Source organism: Ahaetulla prasina, chromosome 3, assembly GCF_028640845.1.
Source record: "Ahaetulla prasina isolate Xishuangbanna chromosome 3, ASM2864084v1, whole genome shotgun sequence".
In the NCBI taxonomy this organism is placed as follows: domain Eukaryota; kingdom Metazoa; phylum Chordata; class Lepidosauria; order Squamata; family Colubridae; genus Ahaetulla; species Ahaetulla prasina.
In genome coordinates, this window is record NC_080541.1 from 3,573,139 (window position 1) to 3,595,527 (window position 22,389).

The 22,389-nt window shown below is 43.0% G+C and overlaps 1 protein-coding gene across 1 annotated transcript; it reads right to left on the reverse strand.

Annotated features, from left to right (window-relative positions):
* Positions 1–1,267: 1,267 nt before the first annotated feature.
* LOC131195127 (lymphocyte antigen 6E-like) lies at positions 1,268–13,375 on the reverse strand. The gene is made up of 3 exons (XM_058176769.1): positions 13,252–13,375; positions 7,959–8,078; positions 1,268–1,676 (listed from the first exon to the last, which is right to left on the reverse strand). The coding sequence occupies exons 1-3, from the start codon at positions 13,337–13,339 to the stop codon at positions 1,543–1,545; spliced, it is 342 nt and encodes a 113-aa protein (XP_058032752.1). The 5' UTR covers positions 13,340–13,375; the 3' UTR covers positions 1,268–1,542.
* Between the last annotated feature and the right edge of the window lie 9,014 nt (positions 13,376–22,389).

Below are 22,389 nucleotides of genomic sequence, written 5' to 3' on the forward strand. Positions count from 1 at the left end.
AAACGTAGAAACGCTTCGCTTCCCTCAATGACACTAGGTAGGTCCTACTATATGACCTAACTAGTGTCCGGTCAGCCTCCAAACGGCTGGATCTCCAAGCACTCTCTAGGCGTCTTCTCTGGCGTTTCATCTCCCTCAGCTCCTCGGAGAACCAAGGAGCTGGTTGAAACCTATGCCAGGTCAGAGGCCGCAAAGGCACATCATGGTCCAAAGCCCCAGCCGCGGCCTGTTCCCAGGCCGCGACTAGTTCTTCAGCCATGCCGCGGGCCAGATTTTCAGGAAATGGCCCAAGCTCCGTCAGGAACCTCTCCGGGTCCATCAGGTGCCTAGGACGGAACCAACGCATTGGTTCCGTCTCCCTGCGGTGTTGAGTAGCGGTCCGAAAGTCCAGACGAAGAAGAGAATGATCTGACCATGACAGAGGCTCGACAACTAAATCATTTAAAGTGTTGTGTCTTGCCCGCCCTCAGAGCAGCCGGGGCCTTCTTACCTGCTCCCGAACACTGAGGAATGTATGCCTCCCGGCCCAAGTCCTGGCTCCATGCCCACACAAACTGCAGAAGAAGGAGCATCTCCCTGCCCCAGCCCTGACTCCATGCCCAGGCAAACGGAGCAGCTAGACCCCTCCCCCTCCTCCACAGCAGGTGAGCCTGAGGAGGGTTTACTCCCAACAACAGCTGATTGGAGTAATCCTTGCATCAGAAGATTGGATAGGCGGAGGCAACAGAAGGAAGGGAGGGGCAGGCCTTAATGAGTGCTGAGTCATGGAGCCACACCCCATGGCCTATATAAAGGATCAACTTTCTGGCAGTCTCTGAGTCAGGCAAAAGTCGAACTTATCTTGCTGAAGTCACTTACTGGTCTCCTGCCTGCTCTGAGGACTTTGCTAGGACTTTGGGCAGAGCTGCAGAGGCAAGCCTGATTCGGATTTCCCTGACCCAGCCGTCAGCGGAGGAGTGGGACATGACATCAAATCAGATCATTCAACCACTGGCCAGAGACAAAAATCAGGTCTAGAGTGCCTCCCCCGATGTGGGTAGGGCCGTCCACTAATTGAGTCAGGTCCATGGCCATCATGGAAGCCATGAACTCCCGGGCCGTCGAGGATGCCACGCCAGGTAAGAGGCCCGGCTCGGGGGGTCGCAGACACAACAGATCTTGACCCTTTGTGGCATTACAAAGTAACATGTCCTCCTACAAAGGAAGATTTTAACCCATTATGTGGCATGCTCAAACAACTACTGGTAAATAAAGAGAACACCAAGGATTCTGTCGGACAAAGATTTTAATATTCCACATTTCAGGAGTTATACAAAGAGCTGACGCGTGATTAATCTTTCACTTTTTCTTCGTTCCACAACCGATTTTTTTAAAAAAAGGATAAAAGAAGAACAATCCGGTTGGGCAAGAAAGGAGGGAGACAAATGGTGGTTGGATGCAAAAGGGAAAACAGATTGAAATGCTCGTCTTCTTTAGTCAGCTGCAGCTAAGCTCATGGAACGCAGCTTCAACCAAGAACGCCTCCAGTTTTCACCATCTCACTTATTTTGGAGGTAGTATATTACACCAAGAACAATCACAGCAAAAAAGAGAACTGAGGGCCTTCTCCGGATAATCTTTTTCAGAGGGACACTTCTCGGCGCACATCTTTGTGATTAGCACCTTGGAGTCATTACCTTCAAAGGAAGAACATAAAAGGAGTGGAAATAATGTGGAACAAATACCCTCGGGCCCAGTGGTGGGTTTCAATTTTTTTACTACCAGTTCTGTGGGCGTGGCTTGGTGGGCATGGCAATGCTTGGTGGGCGTGCTTTGGTGGGCATGGCAATGCTTGGTGGGCGTGGCTTGGTGGGCCTGGCAGGGAAAGGATACTGTAAAATCTCCATTCCCATCCCAATCCAGGGAAAAGTTACTGCAAAATCCCCATTTCCTCCCAATCAGCTGGGACTTGGGAGGCAGAGAATAGATGGGGGTGGGGCTAGTCAGAATTTTTACTACCGGTTCTCCGAACTACTCAAAATTTCCGCTACCGGTTTTCCAGAACTGGTCAGAACCTGTTGAAACCCACCTCTGTCTCAGCCACCACAGAAGCAGAGTTACAGAATAACAGAGTTGAAAGGGACTTTGGAGGTCTTCTAGTCCAACCCCCTGCCCAGGCAGGAAACCCTTCACCATCTCAGTCAGATGGTTATCCAACATTTTCTTAAAAATTTCCAGTGTTGGAACATTCACAACTTCTGCAGGCAAGTCGTTGCACTTATTAATTGTTCTAACTGTCAGGAAATTTCTCCTTAGTTCTAAGTTGCTTCTTTCTTTGATCAGTTTCCACCCATTGCTTCTTGTTCTACCCTCAGGTGCTTTGGAGAATAGCTTGACTCTCTCTTCTTTGTGGCCGCCCCTGAGATATTGGAACACTGCTATCATGTCTCCCCTAGTCCTTCATTTTATTAGACATACCCAGTTCCTGCAACTGTTCTTCATATGTTTTAGCCTCCAGTCCCCTAATCATCTTTGTTGCTCTTCTCTGCACTCTTTCTAGAGTCTCAACATCTTTTTTACATCGTGGCGACCAAAACTGAATGCAATATTCCAAGTGTGGCCTTACCAAGGCCTTATCATGGCTTGCCCTGGTAGAGGTACTCTTAGAGGTTCTTTAGTTGGGCTGTTTACTGTTAGCTTGTTTGGCAGTTCCTTGATTGGGATATTGTTTATTTCTTGCTTCCTAGTCTGGTGTTAATCTTGGTGTTTATGCTCATTTGGGTGTTGATTGCTGGTGGGGAGGTCTTTTTGTTGACTTTTTGGCTTGTTGATTGTCTTTTTTGCGCAGTATGGAAATGTTGCCCAAGCAAAGGATCTCCAAGGCCACTTTCACCAACATGGACAGGGCAGGTCACAAGAGTATGTGACACAAGAGAGGCTGCCACAAAGAAGAGGGGGAAGGGGTCAACCTCTTCTCCAAAGCACCAGAGGGCAGGACAAGAAGCAATGGGTGGAAACTCATCAAGGAGAGAAGCAACTTGAACTAAGGGGAAATTTCCTGACAGTGAGAACAATGAATCAGTGGAACGACTTGCCTCCAGAAGTTGTGAATTCTCCAACACTGTAGGTTTTTAAGAAAAGACTAGACAGTCACTTGTCTGAAATGGTATAGGGTTTCCTGCTTGAGCAGGGGGCTGGACTAGAACACCTCCAAGGTCCCTTCCAGCTCTATTCTGATTTTATTTTTATTTATTTATTTATTTCCTCAAACATTTATTTTATGACAGATACAAGTGTAAACATAATTATAAATACATGTAAAGGATACGAATAGAAGAAAACATTAGGACAGGGACGGTAGGCACGCTGGTGCGCTTATGTACGCCCCTTACAGACCTCTTAGGAATGGGGTGAGGTCAACAGTAGACAGTCTTAGGTTAAAGTTTTGGGGATTGGGGGAAGAAACCACAGAGTGAAGTAGTGCATTCCAGGCATTGACCACTCTGTTACTGAAGTCGTATTTTCTGCAGTCTAGTTTGGATCGGTTTACCATGAGTTTGGTTTTTTTTTTTTTTTACATTTATATCCCACCCTTCTCCGAAGACTCAGGGCGGCTTACAATGTATAGGGCAATAGTCTCATTCTATTTGTATATTTTTACAAAGTCAACTTATTGCCCCCCCAACAATCTGGGTCCTCATTTTACCTACCTAAAGGATGGAAGGCTGAGTCAACCTTGGGCCAGGCTTGAACCTGCAGTAATTGCAGGCTACTGTGTTCTAATAACAGGCTCTAACAGCCTGAGCTATTACGGCCCAGCTGTTTGTTTGTTTCTATTGTGTGCTCTTGTATTGTTTTGGTTAAAGCTGAAGTAGTCATTGGCTGGTAGGACATTGTAGCAGATGATTTTATGAGCTATGCTTAGGTCAGACCGAAGATGCTGAAGTTCTAAGTTGTGTAAGACCAAAATTTCAAGTCTGGTGGCATAAGGTATTTTGTTGCGAGCAGAGGAGTGGAGGACTCTTCTTGTGAAATATCTCTGGACTCATTCGATTGTATTAATGTCTGATATGCAGTGTGGGTTCCAGACAGATGAGCTGTATTCAAGAACTGGTCTGGCAAAAGTTTTGTATGCCCTAGTTTGCAGTACAATATTACCAGAAAAGAAACTATGCAAGATTATGTCAACAACTCTTAATGCTTTTTTATGCTTAGGTTAACAACTCTTAATGCTTGAGCAGGGAGCTAAACTAGAAGATCTCCAAGGTCTCTAATATAAATTAAGAGTAAACTCCACTCCTTATTAGCACCAGGGATGTTACCTAGTTTGAGTAATGAAATTTCTGGAAGAAAACAACCAAGCTCAGAGAGCACCAAAGACCCCCTCATTTCAACCCTGAGTTACAAATATTTTCCTGTATCAGTGCCCATTTCTTGGCCAAGACTTCTATCCAGAGAGGGACTCCTCAGGGTGCCGTTAGCCAAACAGTGTCGACTGGCGGCCCCCAGGGGGAGGGCCTTCTCTGTGGGGGCTCCTACCCTGTGGAACGAGCTTCCCCTCGGGCTTCGACAACTACCTGACCTTAGGACCTTTCGCGAACTTAAAATCTATTTATTTCGTATGGCTGGACTGGCCTGATTTTAAATTTTAAATTTAAATTTTAATTGAACTTTGATGGGTTTTAAATTTCTGTAATTTTATGGGGTGTAATGTTATTTTAAATTTTTTGGCAAATTTGAATCAGTTTTTTAAGGGTTGTTTTAATTATGGTGTATGTTTCTGCTTGTATTTTATTTGCCTGTTCACCGCCCTGAGTCCTTCGGGAGAAGGGCGGTATACAAATTAAAACATTATTATTATTATTATTATTATTATTATTATTATGATTATGATTATGATTGTGATTGTGATTGTGATTGTGATTGTGATTGTGATTGTGATTGTGATTGTGATTGTGATTGTGATTATTATTATTATTATTATTATTATTATTATTATTATTATTATTATTATTATTATTATTATCCTAAATATGGGACTTGTATATTTCTAGAGCGTAAGGAAAGTATGTAGAAGCAATTACCTTGCAAAAGGAGAAAAAGAATTTTGAAGCCTAGGCTGCCCAAATAAAATTTGGAACCGGACTCAAGTGGACAACTCCCTAATTCATTGAACTATAAAAAAGGAGAAGGAGCTCCAGCTCAATCACACGTTCCTGCCACTCTCTCACTCTCAAAAGAAGCCATTTTAGTCTTCCCATGAAGTTAATTTCTCGCTTTGGTCTACCTAGTGCGGCTGATACCAACTCCCCCAAGGGCCAACGTTACTACAGGTAGTCCTGGACTTACAACAACTGAGCCCAAAATTTATGTTGCTGAGTGAGTTTTTGCCCCATTTTACAACCTTTTTGCCATCGTTGTTAAGTTAGAAACATGGTTGTTAAATGACTGTCAGAAGATCTGACTTTGGAGTTTTCATGTCAAATGATCTAAGTGCCAAAGCCCACTGCAACTACATAGCAAAAAAAGCTCTAAGAGCTGTAAACCTAATTTTGCGTAGCTTCTTTTCCAAAAACACCACACTACTAACCAGAGCATATAAAACATTTGCTAGACCAATTCTAGAATACAGCTCGCCTGTTTGGAACCCTCACCACATCTCTGACATCAATACAATTGAACGTGTCCAGAAATATTTTACAAGAAGAGTTCTCCATTCCTCTGAAAACAACAAAATACCTTATCCCACTAGACTTGAAATCCTAGGCTTAGAAAACTTGGAACTCCGTCGCCTTCGACAAGACCTAAGTTTAACTCATAGAATCATCTACTGTAATGTCCTTCCTGTCAAAGACTACTTCAGCTTTAATTGCAATAATACAAGAGCAACCAATAGATTTAAACTTAATGTAAACCGCTTTAATCTAGATCGCAGAAAATATGACTTCTGCAACAGAATCATCAGTGCTTGGAATACTTTACCTGACTCTGTGGTCTCTTTCCATAATCCTAAAAGCTTTAACGAAAAACTTTCTACTATTGACCTCACCCCATTCCTAAGAGGACCATAAGGGGCGTGCATAAGCGCACAAACGTGCCTACCGTTCCTGTCCTATTGTTTTTCTTTTCTTCTTCCTATATATGTTTATATGTGTATATACTATATAATCTTTTTGTATGATGTTGTGACAAAATAAATAAATAAATAAATAAATAAATAAGCATAGTACATAAAATTATCTGCCACAATGTCCTATCTGTCAATGACTACTTCAGCTTCAACCCAACAATACACGAGCACACAACAGATACAAACTCAAGGTAAACTGGTCCAAACTTGATTGCAGAAAATATGACTTCAGGAACAGAGTGGTCAATGCTTGGAATGCACTACCAGATTCTGTCGTTTCTTGCCCAAACCCCCAAAACTTCAAACTTAAACTGTCTACTGTTGACCTCACCCCATTCCTAAGAGGTCTGTAAGGGGCGTGCATAAGTGCACCTGCGTGCCTACCATCCCTGTCCTAATATTCCTTTTTTTACTTACTCTTTTCATGTATCCAAATTATGTTTATACTTTTACCTGTTATCTTATATATGATTGACAAATAAAATAAATAAATAAAATAAATAAAAATAGATTGCAAAAGGTGAACAAATAACCCTGAGATGCTGCACCTGCCAACCTGCAAAACAACTTCAGCTGAAGCCACACTTACTTCTGCTTCATTTCTTGGTTGCCATTCAGGGGAGCAGGGAGGGAGGGGGAACTCAGAAATGTGGTGCCTCAGCTGGCTAGCCGTAACATCGACCAGCCAGCGTGAGAACCGAGATCATGTCAATGGACACCTGTTGAATTTGAGTGGGAACCTACATCTGGAATGATTGGCCCATCTGACCTGAGAGAGAAAGTGGGTGGCGAGGTCTTGTCTAGCCTTGTTAACTATCCCTAAGCGCGGGAATAATTTAGAACTGGTTTCACCTTTCTAAGTGCCAATATGATGGACTCAATAAAAGATCTCTTGAACCTGAACAAAGTGTTAGAGTTCTGACTTCCCAAAGTTCATTACTCGGAACAATGACAGTATCGGTCATAAAAACAAGCCAGTTGCCAAGCGTCATGCCCCCCATCAGAGTCTGAATCTGTGGGGGAAGATGAGCTGGAACAAGAGCCGACAGAGACTGAGCGGGTGGCTCCGTTGGTTTTGGAGGAAACTGGGGAAGGGCAGAGCCAGTCCAGGCAGAGCTTGTCAGGATTAGAAAGGCTTGCAGATAGGGAAGAGCAGGAGAGACAGGCGAACAGCAAGAACCACCCGCTCCTGATCCTAGAACATGCAAAGAAGAGAGAAGGCGAGATCAACGCAGACTGAGCCGGCTATGAGGGAGGAGAGTGCCCTGCCCCTCCTTCACAAGGCACACCTGGGGACTGAGATGTAAGGAGGTGCCAGTGGGAGGGGCATTTGTCGGGAACAAGCATTGAATCCGTGGCGCCTCATGTGCGCTTACCAACACTTGGAGATTACTGTGCTCTGTCTTGCTGGGGATTGCCCGGTTTGCCTGTTTCGCTGAAATGCTGACCCTGGTTACTGTTTGGCTAACCTGGCTTACTGGACTACTCGCAGACAGAGGCTGTTGAGGGTGTGTTTTAGAGCTTTGCTCCAGGACTTGCAGTAAACGTGGTGATGTTTGGGGGCAAAGTTGGAGCAAAAGGGAGTTAGCTGTGTTGCTTTTGTGCCATGCCCAGGGTCATCACACCAAGCCTCCAGCTTTTGATCACATGGCCTCAGGGATGCTACCATGGGCATAAGCATGAAAAACGGCCATATTTTTTTTAGGGGCATTGTAACTTTGGTTGCCAAATGAACGGGTTCAAGTCAAGGAGTGTCTGTATCGTGATTTTAATACATTTCTAGGGCCTTCGGAAGAACAAATGGACAGAACGCTCTGGCGGAAGAGACCCACAGGACTCAGTGGCTTACCTGTTCCTGACACCATGCCAAGCGTTACACACCGTTTCTCCTGCTCAGAACAGATGGTCGTGTCCTGGCATTTCCAGTTTGAGATCTGCTCTTTGCACGTGAAACAAATGATGGAATCAGCTGCAAACCAAGAGAAAAACCTTTTCAATAGAACAACTCCGAGGAAGCTGTTGTTGTGATCCGTCAGCAGGCTGGTGTTGTGACTCGTCCTCCCTCCTCTCCTCAGCCGGGCCCCTCCCATCTCCAACCAGGCCTGTTATCAGACTCCGAGTCTGATAATGAAGATGAATGGCCTGTCATGCCTCCAGCCCCCGGCCCTGGCCCCATGCCCGGAGAGGATTCCAGGAGTGAACGGACAAGCCCGATAAACTTCACTCCTACAGCGTGTGAGCAGGAAGCCAGCCAGGTGCTGGAATTAATGACAGCAGATCCAGCTGAAGACAATTCAGCGTGGGAGGATCCTCGCTTCCGGAGAGCTGAGAGGCGACGCCAGCAGAAGGAGGGGTGGGGCAGGCCTGGATAAATGCTGAGTCATGGAGCCACACTCCACAGCCTATATAAAGGACCTGCTTTTGGCATTCCAACCTTGAGTCAAGCAAAGTCTTATCGAGTTTGCTGATACCGGACCCTATCGCTGAAGTCACAACTTGGACTCCTGCCTGCCCTGATAAACCTTGAAGGGACTTGGCAAGCTGCAAAGGCTTCGTTGCCAAGTTTGCCATGGACTTCCTTGACTCATTCGTCAGAGTGGGGGGTGGGACACGACAACTGGGGAGCTGTTGGCGGAATCAGACTGCGATGAGCCTGTTCCTAATGCCCGCATGAGGCGAGCTGCCAGAAGGCAGGAGCAGCTCAAGTAGAGAGGTCACCTCAGGAGTAGGACCAATAGATAATTGGCCCCTCCTATAAGGTTTAAAAGGAGACCAGCACCGGTGTCTCAGTTTTATCAGAAAAGACCTTGGCAGTTATCCAGATTGAACCAGGTTTGAGATAAACAAAGACTATTTGTTTGTGAAGCCTTGGTTTCGTTTTGAGTTACCCGGCGCTGGAAATGAATTAATTCCCAGCTGTTTGAATAAAGTGTATTTTTACTAAGGACTGCGTTTGTTGCTACCTGCTCGAGTCGGGGCACAACAGCTGTCGCGTAACTAGATTGTGGTAGTTCGGGCTCTCCCCTGAGGGTCTGCCAGAATTATTCATTTTATTTATTTATTTTGTCCCAACAATATATGTAGGAATCATACAAAAGATTATATAGTATATAAACATATATGGGTAAATATAAGGAGGTATAAGCATATATATAGAAAGAAGAAAAGAAAAACAATAGGACAGGAACGGTAGGCACGTTTGTGCGCTTATGCACGCCCCTTATGGTCCTCTTAGGAATGGGGTGAGGTCCATAGTAGAAAGTTTTTGGATAAAGCTTTTAGGATTATGGGAAGAGACCACAGAGTCAGGTAAAGTATTCCAAGGACTGATGATTCTGTTACAGAAGTCATATTTTCTGCAATCTAGATTAAAGCGGTTGACATTAAGTTTAAATCTATTAGTTGCTCTAGTATTATTGCAATTAAAGTTGAAGTAGTCTTTAACAGGAAGGACATTACAATAGATGATTCTGTGAGTTAAACTTAGGTCTTGTCGAAGGCGACGGAGTTCCAAGTTTTCTAAGCCTAGGATTTCAAGTCTGGTGGATAGGTATTCTATTGTTTTCAGAGGAATGGAGAACTCTTCTTGTAAAATATTTCTGGACACGTTCAATTGTATTGATGTCAGAGATGTGGTGAGGGTTCCAAACAGGCGAGCTGTATTCTAGAATTGGTCTAGCAAATGTTTTATATGCTCTGGTTAATAGTGTGGTGTTTTTGGAAAAGAAACTATGCAAGATTAGGTTTACAACTCTTAGAGCTTTTTTTGCTATGTAATTGCAGTGGGCTTTGGCACTTAGATCATTTGACATGAAAACTCCAAGGTCTTTAACGGGATGGGGGTCATCTGTAAGGTAATGTCCATCTAGTATGTACTTAGTTTTTGGGTTCTTTTTTCCTATATGTAAGACTGAGCATTTGCTGGTTGAAATTAGGAGTTGCCAATTTTTAGACCAAGCGGTTAGATTATCAAGGTCATTTTGAATGATAGAAGTATTGTCTGTGATGTTAAATAGTTTGACATCATCAGCAAAGAGAACACAATTACTTGAGATATGGTCACAAAGATCATTAATGTATAGTATGAAGAGTGTTGGTCCAAGAACGCTGCCTTGAGGAACGCCGCTCTTGGCAGGAACAGGATTTGATAAAGCATTGCCAATTTTGACCACTTGTTGTCTGTTAGACAGAAAAATTAGGTTTTACCTCAGTCCAAACACCTGTTTTTCATTGCTACTGATTTAGGAGCCATGGTGGCGCAGTAGTTAGGATGAGGTATTGCAGGCTAACTCACTGCTCACTGCCAGGAGTTCGATTCTGAGCAGCTGAAGGTTGACTCAGCCTTCCATCCTTCTGAGGTGGGTAAAATGAGGGCCCAGATTGTTGGGGGTGAGAGGCTGACTCTGTAAACCATTTAGAGAGGGCTGTAAAAGCACTGTGAAGCAGTATATAAGTTCCATGCAAGTGCTATTGCTTTTTCTAGCTTTCTATCATCTTTCTATCCTTTTACCTATCTAATCTATATCATCAGCAAAAATAGATAGATCCCTCCCCCAGCTGTGTTTGTTTGTCTGTGTCTCTCTCTGTGTGTATATATACACACACACACACACACAACAGCAAAGACAGCTAGCTAACTAGCTAATAGATAGATAGATAGATAGATAGATAGATAGATAGATAGATAGATAGATAGATAGATAGATAGATGGATGGATGGATGGATATCTCTCTTTCTCTCATCTCATATACACACAGACACAGACACACTATATATGTGTGTGTGTGTGTGTCTGTGTGTGTGTGTGTGTGTGTGTCTTTGGTTATTCGGGTTTTCTCCCGCGTAAAATTGGAAGTGTCTTGGCGACGTTTCGACAAAGTCTCATTCGTCATCTTCAGGCTTCAGCTTCGTGCTTCTGGGAGCAATGTGTGATTGCAGCTGTTTCTTCCTTTTTAACTGCTAGTGGGGGTTTGAACTGATTGGGTGGGAGCTTGGCTGTGCTCTGATTGGATGGGGGTTTTTTTGTGCTCTGATTGGCTGGGGGTGTGTCCTGTTTGGGTGGGGGCTTGGTTGTGCTCAGATTAATCTGAGTTGCAGGAGGATTTGAGCTGGTGAGTTGCATTGCTGTTGTTTGGCTTCGTGTTTGTGGTCGTGCTACATCTTCATAGTGGGTGTCTGTCTGCTGTATGTATGGATTGGAGGGGTTTGAAATGGCTAATGTTGCAGCTGCGGTCTGGCTTCTGGTCCTTGGTCGTGCTTCCTGATCAGTGTGGGTTTGGGTCTGCTTTCTGGGTAGATGTGTGGTGGTGACATCCTGTGTGGACCTCGTGAGTGTGGGTCTGTTGTCATTCCTCATGTTAGGGACTCGTTTGTCAATAAGGGCGGGTTTCCAAATGGCTGGTAGGCGGGAGGTATCATCTCGTTTGTTCATGCTGTGTGGGCGTTTTTCTATCTAATCAGAGAAGCCATCGAGATAGTCACATGGTCCAATCAAGGCACTGTCTGGTGGCCTGGTGACATCACTCCTACTTCCTCCAGCCAGGTGTGAGAACGTCCTTGGTTCCCAAGAAAAAGCATTTTATTTTGACTACACAACCCCAGCTATCTCTAATCCCCCCTCCCTAATTAGAACTGCAGAAAAAATAATTGCTACTAACCTGCCTTCCATTGAGGACCTGTATACTGCACGAATCAAGAAGAGGGCCGTGAAAATATTTACAGACCCCTCGCATCCTGGACATAAACTGTTTCAACTCCTACCATTAAAATGACGCTATAGAGCACTGCACACCAAAACAACTAGACACAAGAACAGTTTTTTCCCGAGGGCCATCACTCTGCTAAACAAATAATTCCCTCAGCACTGTCAAACTATTTACTAAATCTGCACTACTATTAATCTTCTCATCGTTCCCATTACCAATCTCTTTCCACTTATGACTGTATGACTGTAACTTTGTTGCTGGTAATCCTTATGATTTATATTGATATATTGACCATCATTTGTGTTGTAAATGTTGTACCTTGATGAACGTACCTTTTCTTTTATGTACACTGAGAGCATATGCACCAAGACAAATTCCTTGTGTGTCCAATCACACTTGGCCAATAAAAAATTCTATTCTATTCTATTCTATTCTATTCTATTCTATTCTATTCTGTTCTGTTCTGTTCTGTTCTGTTCTGTTCTGTTCTGTTCTGTTCTGTTCTGTTCTGTTCTATTCTATCCCTCAAGTCTAGTGTGGAAGCACTGAAGCTCCAAGATGGGTTCAGCCAGGCTAGCTTCAGGGTTAACACCTATGATTCTATGTTCTATGGAAGGAAGGAGGGAAGGAAGGAAGGAAGGAAGGAAGGAAAGGGTAAGAGGAGACTTGCAGCAATGTTCTCTTGGAAAAAAGGACATTGAGAAAGAAACTCAAAATCACCTCTCTTGATTTTGTTTAGTATAAGACAGGACAAAGAGAAGTTTGGACAAGTTCTTATTCTAAGACAGGTCTCAAACTTGGCAGCTTTAAGACTTGTGGACTTATTTACGGGTTATTTACGGGTTATTTACGGGTTATTTACGGGACCGCCTACTGCGACCAGATACCTCTCACCGACCCGTGCGCTCCCACAGAGAGGGACTCCTCAGGGTGCCGTCAGCTAGGCAGTGTCGTCTGGCGACGCCCAGGGGAAGGGCCTTCTCTGTGGGGGCTCCCGCCCTCTGGAACGAACTCCCCCCAGGACTCCGTCAACTTCCGGACCTTCGAACCTTCCGTCGCGAGCTCAAGACACATTTATTCATCTGTGCAGGACTGGCTTAGTTTTTTAGATTTTAAATTTAGAGGGGTTTTTAAATTGATTTTAATATCTATATTTTTTACTTTTAATTAATTGGGCAGTAGAATAAGTTTTTTAATGATTGTTTTAATTTGTATATTGATGTTTTTATATGCCTGTGAACCGCCCTGAGTCCTTTGGGAGATAGGGCGGTATATAAATTCAAACAATAAATAAATAAATAAATAAAACTCCCAGAATTAGCTGGCTGGAGAATTCTGGGAGTTGAAGTCCAGGAGTCTGAAAGCTGCCAAGTTTGAAGACCTCTGTTCTAAGACAAAACACTTTTCTCAAATCAAGAGTGGCAGCAGAAGCTTACCTATTGGTGTGCCCATGACCAGCACACCGAAAATGACAACCAGGACCTCTGCTTTCTTCATGTTGCTTCTCCGATTTACTCTGAGCATAATAAGTGTCTCTTGGATGGCTTCTGCCGTATTTGATTCTGGGACAAATGGAGCTCTGAAATATTGGGCTGTCTCATGTGACAGGGTGTGATCCTCTTTCAAAATACTTTACGTGGGAGTGAAAATGAAAAACATGGCTTGGTCCAAGCTGCTGCCCTAAGGACGTGTAGGACAACACGTTCCAAGACTGCAAGAAACCAAAAGAGTTCCCTCACCGCTAAATACTAGAACGTTTTTGGAAGCAATATTGAAGGAACTAGGTATGGCTAGTCTAGTGAAAAGAAGAACTAGACATGATAGCAGTGTTCCAATATTTGAGGGGCTGCCACAAAGAAGAGGAAGTCAAGCTATTCTCCAAATCACCAGAGGGCAGGACAAGAAGCAACGGATGGAAATCAAGGAGAGAAGCAACCTAAAACAAAGGAGAAACTTCCTCAGAGTGAGGACAATTCACCAGCGGAACAGAAGTTGCCTTCAGAAGTTGTGGGTGCTTCATCACTGGAGGTTTTTAAGAAGAGACTTAAATGGCAAAGGGTCTGAAATGGGATAGGGTCTCCTGCTTGAGCAGGGTGTTAGACTAGAAGGCCTCCAAGGTCTCTTCTGACTATTCTATTCTATTCTATTCTATTCTATTCCATTCCATTCCATTCCATTCCATTCCATTCCATTCCATTCCATTCCATTCCATTCCATTCCATTTATTATATTCCACATTTTCTTTTCTTTTCTTTTCTTTTCTTTTCTTTTCTTTTCTTTTCTTTTCTTTTCTATTCTATTCTATTCTATTCTATTCTATTCTATTCTATTCTATTCTATTCTATTCTATTCCATTTCATTCCATTCCATTCCATTCCATTTCCATTCATTTCCCAAGGCAGTTAGCATGGTTCCTGTTAGAAGCACCTGGGGATTATGGGAATTTAAAACAACCCACATGAGAAGCCTTGAATGGGGGACTTTATCTGCAGAACGATAGAGGTTGCATTGATGGTTGATGACACACTGAATTAAGGGGCAGCATTTAATGCATTGAGCAATAAAGAGGCTAAGAGGCTTATAATGTCCAGAGTCGTTTGACAGTGAGTGACTTTGGGCAACACTTAAATGTTATAAATAAACACAGGTAGTCCTCAATTTATGACCATTATGAGCCCAAAATTTATGTTGCTAAATGAGACAGTTGATAAGTGAATTTGGTCCAATTTTACAACCTTTCTTGCCACCGTTGTTCAGTGAATTACTGCAACTATTAAGCTAGTAACACGGTTGTTAAGTGAATCCGGTTTCCCCATTGACTTTCCTCATGGGAAGGTCGCGAAAGGGGATCGCGTGACTCCAGGACACTGCAACTGTCATAAATAGGAGTCAGCTGACAAGCATCTAAACTTTGATCACATGACCATGGGGATGCGGCAGTGGTTGTAAGTATGAAAAACTGTCATAAGTCTTTTTTTTTTAATTGTCGTTGTGGACAACAAAGCAGAAAGAGGAAGCTTGAGAATTCACAAGGTTGATCCCTTTATGGAACAAAACTGTAATTGAATCTGGATGTTCTACTTCGGATGCCACAAAGCCCCCTCCCAGAAGGTAGGAGGGAGAACAGGTCATGGAGAGGATGTGTAGCATACCAAGCAATCCTGCTGACCCTGCTCAAGCAACACTTATATGCCCCTTCCTGGATAGAAGGGAGTGAACTGCCAAAAATCTTTTCTGCTGTCCTCACCACTCTCTCCACTGCCTTCCCGTCTGAAGCAGAAATACAGTATGACACCAGACAGTAATGCAATACGACAGGATGCTCTCGATCGTACCTCTTATAGAAAGTGGTAAGGACAGGGGGATGAAGATATACCTTTCTCAGAGGGTGCTCTCAACTACTCCAGTTAGACTTCACTGTCTCCCAAACATTATTTCCAATCACTGTAATGATTCAACACCTGTGTACAAGTAATACTGCCTACCCCAACAAGAATTAGGACAACCACCATCTGAAATAATTCCCCCATTAATTTTGGGAAAGTTAATGAAGCAGTTCCCAGAAGCTGCTGTATCTCAGTTGGATTGCTGGACCGGTTCTCTGGAGCAATCTCCCTGTGAAATCTTGGTTGGCAATCTTCCTTCTGCATGCAGGAGGTTGCTGATGACAGCTATTCTGGAGACCATTCTAGCCACATCAATCAGAATAACAGAATAAAACAGTTTGAAGGGGCCTTGGAGGTCTTCTAGTCCAACCCCCTGTTCAAGCAAGAAATCCTATCCCATTTCAGACAAAGGGTTGTCCAATCTCTTTATAAAGGCTTCGAGTGTTAGAACAACTACTGTAAAACCATGTTTTACTTTCATACATCCTGAGATGTTCCTTCAAACAGGATTTAATTTTATGGTTTTTTTTTAATACCTACTGTAAAGGTAAAGGTTCCCCTCGCACATATGTGCTAGTCGTTGCCGACTCTAGGGGGCGGTGCTCATCTCAGTTTCAAAGCCGAAGAGCCAGCGCTGTCCGAAGATGTCTCCGTGGTCATGTGGCCGGCATGACTCAACGCCAAAGGCGCACGGAACGCTGTTCCCTTCCCACCAAAGGTGGTCCCTATTTTTTCTACTTGCATTTTTAAGTGCTTTCGAAACTGCTAGGCTGGCAGAAGCTGGGACTACTAACGGGAGCTCACCCCATTACACAGCCACACTAGGGATTCGGGCAGGGGGTTGGACTAGAAGGCCTCCAAGGTCCCTTCCAACTCTGATGTTATGTTATGTTGTTATGAATACCTACTGTAGATGTTTTCAATTCTTCTAGCACAGAAAAAACCCACTGCAACTACATAGCAAAAAAAGCTCTAAGAGTTGTAAACCTAATTTTACGTAGCTTCTTTTCCAAAAACTCTACACTACTAACCAGAGCATTCAAAACATTTGCCAGACCTATTCTTGAATACAGCTCACCTGTCTGGAACCCATACCACATCTCTGACATTAATACTATCGAACGCGTCCAGAAATATTTCACTAGAAGAGTTCTTCGCTCCTCCGAAAACAACAAAATACCTTATGCCACCAGGCTTGAAATCCTGGGATTAGAAAACTTAGAACTCCGCCGACTCCGACATGATCTGTGTTTAACACACAGAATCATCTATTGTAATATCCTTCCTGTAAAAGACTACTTCAGCTTCAATCGCAACAATACAAGAGCAAACAATAGATTCAAACTTAATGTCAACCGCTTCAAACTTGATTGCAGAAAATATGACTTTTGTAACAGAGTTGTTAATGCTTGGAAGTCATTACCTGACTCCATAGTCTCTACTCAAAACCCCAAAATCTTCAACCAAAAACTGTCTACTATTGACCTCACCCCATTCCTAAAAGGACTATAAGGGGCGTGCATAAGAGCACAAAAGTGCCTACTGTTCCTGTCCTACTGTTCTCTTCATTATATCAAATTATCATAGTTGTTGCATACTTTTACTTATATATACTTTTTTTCTCTCATGATGGGTTATTGTTTATGTTGATGATTGTATATACTGTTGTGACAAAATGAAATAAAAAAAAAAGAAGCCACCAACAGTCAATGGATGGTGGCAAGCTATAAAGGTAGCAATTTGCAATTTTGGAATCATCAAATCCTAGGGTTGGAGGGATTAGTGATCTTCTAGGTCAACTCCCTGCACAAGACAGGAGATCTTAGATCATCCTAGATAAATGGTTGTTCAATCCTTTCCTAAAAACCTCCAGTGATGCTACACCCACAAGGAAGCAAGTTGTTCCATCAATTAATCATTCTCACCGCCAGGAAATTTCTCCTTAGTTCCAGGTTGAAGCTCTCTTTAAGGAGTTCCCATCCATTGCTTCTTCTCCCGTCTTCAAGTGCTTTGCAGAATAAGTTGAGACTCTACCGCTTTGTGGTAGCCTCTGAATCAGAATCAGAATAGAGCTGGAAGGGACCTTGGAGGTCTTCTAGTCCAGTCCCCTGCTCAAGCAGGAGACCGTATAGAAAGAGTACAGAGAAGAGCAACAAAGATGATTAGGGGACTGGAAGTTAAAACATACAAAGAACGGTTGTGGAGTTGGGGATGCCTATTGGCTGTACCTTGATGGAGGTATCTTTTCTTTTACGTACACTGAGAGCATATGCACCAAGACCAATTCCTTGTGTGTCCAATCACACTTGGCCAATAAATTCTATTCTATTCTTCTATTCTATTCTAGTCTGATGAAAAGAAGGACTAGGGGAGACATGTTAGCAGTGTTCTGATATTTGAGGGGCTCCTACAAAGAAGAGGGGGTCAACCTATTCTCCAAAGCACCAGAAGGCAGGGCAAGAAACAATGGATGGAAACTAACCAGTGAGAGAACAGCCTAGAACTAAGGAGAAATTTCCTAACAGTGAGAGCAATTAATTAGTGGAATGGATTGCTTCAGAAGTTGTAGGTGCTTCATCACTGGAAGTTTTCAAGAAGAGACTGAATAACCATTCGCCTGGAATGATATACAGTAGTAGACAAAATTGTGGAAACCTTTTTGGGAAAAAGTGTATTTTCTAAAACTAGCTAATAACACCACTTTTTTTTTGGAGTAGTGCCATAAAATTATATATCAGTGGAAAGATAATTTAATTAAGAATGTAATGCAATAACTTTTATGAAGGATTTGCTATTAGGGTAGCAATTACAGTATAAGAAGAAAAGTGAAACACGTAGGAAAAAAAATGAGATGTACAAAAATTATCACCATAGAAAAAACGAAATATACAAAAATTATCACCATTTCAGTTAATACTTCATTGCATAACCTTTAGCATGAATTATGGCCTTACAACATCTTCCCATAGAGTGAACCAAGTCTTTGAGTTCTGCAGCTGTTCTAATGTGAAACCAAGATTGAATGGTTGCTTCTATTAACTGGGTTTTATTGCTGGGTCACTTCTGATTAACAAATTTCTTTAGTTGGCTCCATAGATTTTCAATTGGGTTAAGATCTGGGCTATTAAGGGCCGGAATAGCTCAGGCTGTAAGGAGCCTGTTATTAGAACACAATAGCCTGCAATTACTGCAGGTTCAAGCCCGGCCCAAGGTTGACTCAGCCTTCCATCCTTTATAAGGTAGGTAAAATGAGGACCCAGATTGTTGGGGGGGCAATAAGTTGACTTTGTAAATATACAAATAGAATGAGACTATTGCCTTATACACTGTAAGCCGCCCTGAGTCTTCGGAGAAGGGCGGGATATAAATGTAAAAAAAAAAAAAAAAAAAAAATTCCAGCAGTGGAATAGGATGATCTTGAAACTCCAAAAAAAGTGGTGTTATTATCCATCAAAGCCCAAAAATACACTTTTCCCAAAAGGTTCCCACAATTTTGGCCACTACTGTAGGGTCTTCTGCTTCAGCAGTGGATTGGACTCCAAGGTTCCTTCCAATTCTATTATTCTATGTTCTATATTTTCTAAATCAATATTGATCCTTCACAGCTACTGGTCCCTGATGAAGACACTGCTGAAGTAGGGGGTCTCTAAAGTCTGTTTCCAAAGTGGAGCAAAGCTCTGGTAGAATAAAGATTGTTTAATTAGATTAGACTGTCCAATCTAATAGACAAACTAAGTCTTAGTTTAAATCCAAATGTCAGTTGTTCTAATAAAATCCTAATTTGGAATGCAGGAAAGGTGGAAAAAAAGCTTTGAAGCTTTGCTCAGTGCAAGAGTGTCCTCTAGTGGCCAAAGTCAAAAGTGCAGATGGCAGAATCTTTTGCTATAAATTTGGTTTGCTAGCAGCACAGGACACAGGTCTTGGCAAGAGTTGGAAAAGACACCATGCCCTCCTGGTTTCATTTCCCACTAATTGAATAACAAAATAACAGAGTTGGAAGAGGCTTTGGAGATCTTCTAGTCCAACCCCTTGTTCAAACAGGAGATCTTATACCATTTCAGGCAAATGGCTGTCCAGTCTCTTCTTAAAAACTTCCGGTGTTGGAGCATTCACAACTTCTGGAGGCAAGTTATTCCACTGATTAATTGTTCTCACTGTCAGGAAATTTCTCCTTAGTTCTAAATTGCTTCTCTCCTTGATCAATTTCCACCCATTGCTTCTTGTCCTGCCTTCAGGTGCTTTGGAGAACAGCCTGACTCCCTCTTCTTTGTGGCAGCCCCTGAGATATTGGAAGACTGCTATTATGTCTCCTCTAATCCTTCTTTTTTTCCCCTTTTTGTACTGTCCATGGGGTTAATGAGAAAGAAGGACTCACTGGAGAAGAGCCTCATGCTGGGAAAGATTGAGGGCAAAAGAGGAAGGGGATGACAGAGAACAAGATGGCTGGATGGAGTCACTGAAGCAGTTGGCATGAGTTTAAATGGACTCCAGAGGATTGTAGAGGACAGGAAGGCCTGGAGGAATGTTTTTTTTTTAAATTTACATTTATATCCCGCCCTTCTCCGAAGACTCAGGGCGGCTTACAATGTATAAGGCAATAGTCTCATTCTATTTGTATATTTACAAAGTCAACTTATTGCCCCCCCAACAATCTGGGTCCTCATTTTACCTACCTTATAAAAGGTAGGTAAAATGTCCATGGGGTCGCAATGGGTCGGACATGACTTCGCAACTAACAACAACAAATCCTTCTTTTCATTTATCTAAACATACCCAATTCCCGCAACCGTTCTTTATTTGTTTTAGCCTCCAGTCCCCTAGTCATCCTTGTTGCTCTTCTCTGCATTCTTTCCAGCGTCTCAACAACTTTTTTTTTTACATTGTGGCAGCAAAATAGAATGCAGTATCCTAGGTGTGGTCTTACCAAGGCCTTATAAAGCGGTACTAATACTTCAGGTGATTTTGGTACTTCCAGTGTTGCGGTATTCACAACGTCTGGAGGCAAGCTGTTCCTCACTGTCAGGAAATTCTTCCTTAATTCTGGGTTGCTTCTCTCCTTGATGAGTTTCCATCCATTGCTTCTTATCCTGCCTTCAGGAGGTTTGGAAAATAGGTTGACTCCCTCTTCTTTGTGGCAGCCCCTCAAATATTTGAAGACTCCTATCATGTCAGTCCTGGTCATTCTTTTTATTAAATGAGACATATCCAATTCCTGCAACTGTTCATAATATAATATTGTATAATATAACAACAGAGTTGGAAGGGACCCTGGAGGCCTTCCAGTCCAACCCCCTGCCCAGGCAGGAAACCCTACACCATCCCAGCCAGATGGTTATCCAACATTTTCTTAAAAATTTCCAGTGTTGGAGCATTCACAACTTCTGCAGGCAAGTCGTTCCACTTATTAATTGTTCTAACTGTCAGGAAATTTCTCCTTAGTTCCAAGTTGCTTCTTTCCTTGATTAGTTTCCACCCATTGCTTCTTGTTCTACCCTCAGGTGCTTTGGAGAATAGTTTGACTCCCTCTTCTTTGTGGCAACACCTGAGATATTGGAACACTGCTATCATGTCTCCCCTAGTCCTTCTTTTCATTAAACCAGACATACCCAGTTACTGCAACTGTTCTTCATATGTTTTAGCCTCCAGTCCTCTAATCCCTTTGTTTGTCTTCTCATCATTCTTTCTAGGGTCTCAACATCTTTTCAGTATCATGGTGACCAGAACTGAACACAGTATTCCAAATGTGGTCTTATCAAAGCGGTATAAAGCAGCTCTAACATTTCATGTGACTTTAATAATATCCCTCTTTGTTGAAGCCTAGAATTGTGTTGGCTTTTTTTGGCAACTGCAAGCACAGTGCTGGCTCATACTTAAATGGTTGTCTACTAGGATACCTTCTCCTAGAACAGGGGTCTGCAAGCTTGGCTCTTTTAAGACTTGTGGACCTCAACTCCCAGTCAGCAAAGCTGGCTGAGGAACTCTGGCAGTTGCAGTCCACAAGTCTTAAAAGAGCCAAGTTTGCAGACCCCTGTCCTAGAAGAATGAAAGATTCTAGGAAATATTAAAAAGGCAGAATATTATACCTCCCTGGATGAGAAATGGAGAAACATGTTTGTTTTTTTAGGCTGGAAGCAGACTGACTCTTAATATCCCCCACCCTCCTCAATAGCCCACAGCAGATGTCCGCACTTAAGAGATAAAGAGATAGCTAGATCTATTCATAAGCAAATGCCCTCACCCAAGATCCAACAAAGATAGGATTAGCCCTCATCCATAATAGGAATTGCCCCAAATCCTCTTCATTACATCATCACCCAGCAAGATTCAACCAAGCCCGGGACTCAAGACAACCTACAAAGTTATTCCTGCATGGCCCCATGGGAGTCCGACAACCAATCAGAATACATTTCTTTCACAGGAACAGGAAGCTCCAAAGCGGGGCCCAAAAGAGGGTATAAATCTCTCTCTTTCTCTCTCACCCATGTGCTCATTTTGCCCAGGAACCTCAAAACCATGTGGTCCTGTCCACTATTAAACCATCTTTTCAAACAGCTTTCCTGTTTCCAGTGTCTTTCTCCCCACTTGGAACTGAACCCAGATGGACATTTCTTCCGACAAACATTAAGGTTAATTTCATTTGCATTTCCCAGAACCCTTCCTTAAGCTGAGTTTGTGAATTTTGGGGCTTCATGCACTTGTAGAAAAATGGTGGCCAAGCCTCTTGTTAAAAGTTGGGTTTGTTCTAGATAACCCTACATTCCTTTGGGGGGGGAAATTAATTCTTCTGGGGCTAATGTCACTGCTAGTTGTATCTCAGACAACTTCTAGCTATTGATCTTGGACCAAGGATGACATCCAGCAGGTTCTGACAGGTTCTGGAGAACCGGTAGCAGAAATTTTGAGCAGTTCAAGGAACCGGTAGCGAAAATTTTGAGCAGTTCTGAGAACCGGCAAATGCCACCTCTGGCTGGCCCCAGAGTGGGGTGGGAATGGGAATTTTGCAGTATCCTTCCCCTGGAGTGTGGTGGGAATGGAGATTTTCCAGTATCCTTCTCCTGCCATGCCCACAAGCCACGCCCACAAAACCAGTAGTAAAAAAAAATCAGATTTTAACATTGTCTTGGACCATCAGGAACAAGGGAGCTGGCAGGATGCAAACAGAAAGCCACAATTAGAAATTAAAACTGA

Coding starts and splice junctions, on each gene's coding strand:
- LOC131195127 (XM_058176769.1), bottom strand. CDS start 13,339: ATGCTCAGAGTAAATCGGAGAAGCAACATGAAGAAAGCAGAGGTCCTG. Junction 8,079..13,251: donor GGTCATGGGCACACCAATAG/GTAAGCTTCTGC, acceptor CTTGGTTTGCAG/CTGATTCCATCATTTGTTTC. Junction 1,677..7,958: donor TGGCATGGTGTCAGGAACAG/GTAAGCCACTGA, acceptor CTTCCTTTGAAG/GTAATGACTCCAAGGTGCTA.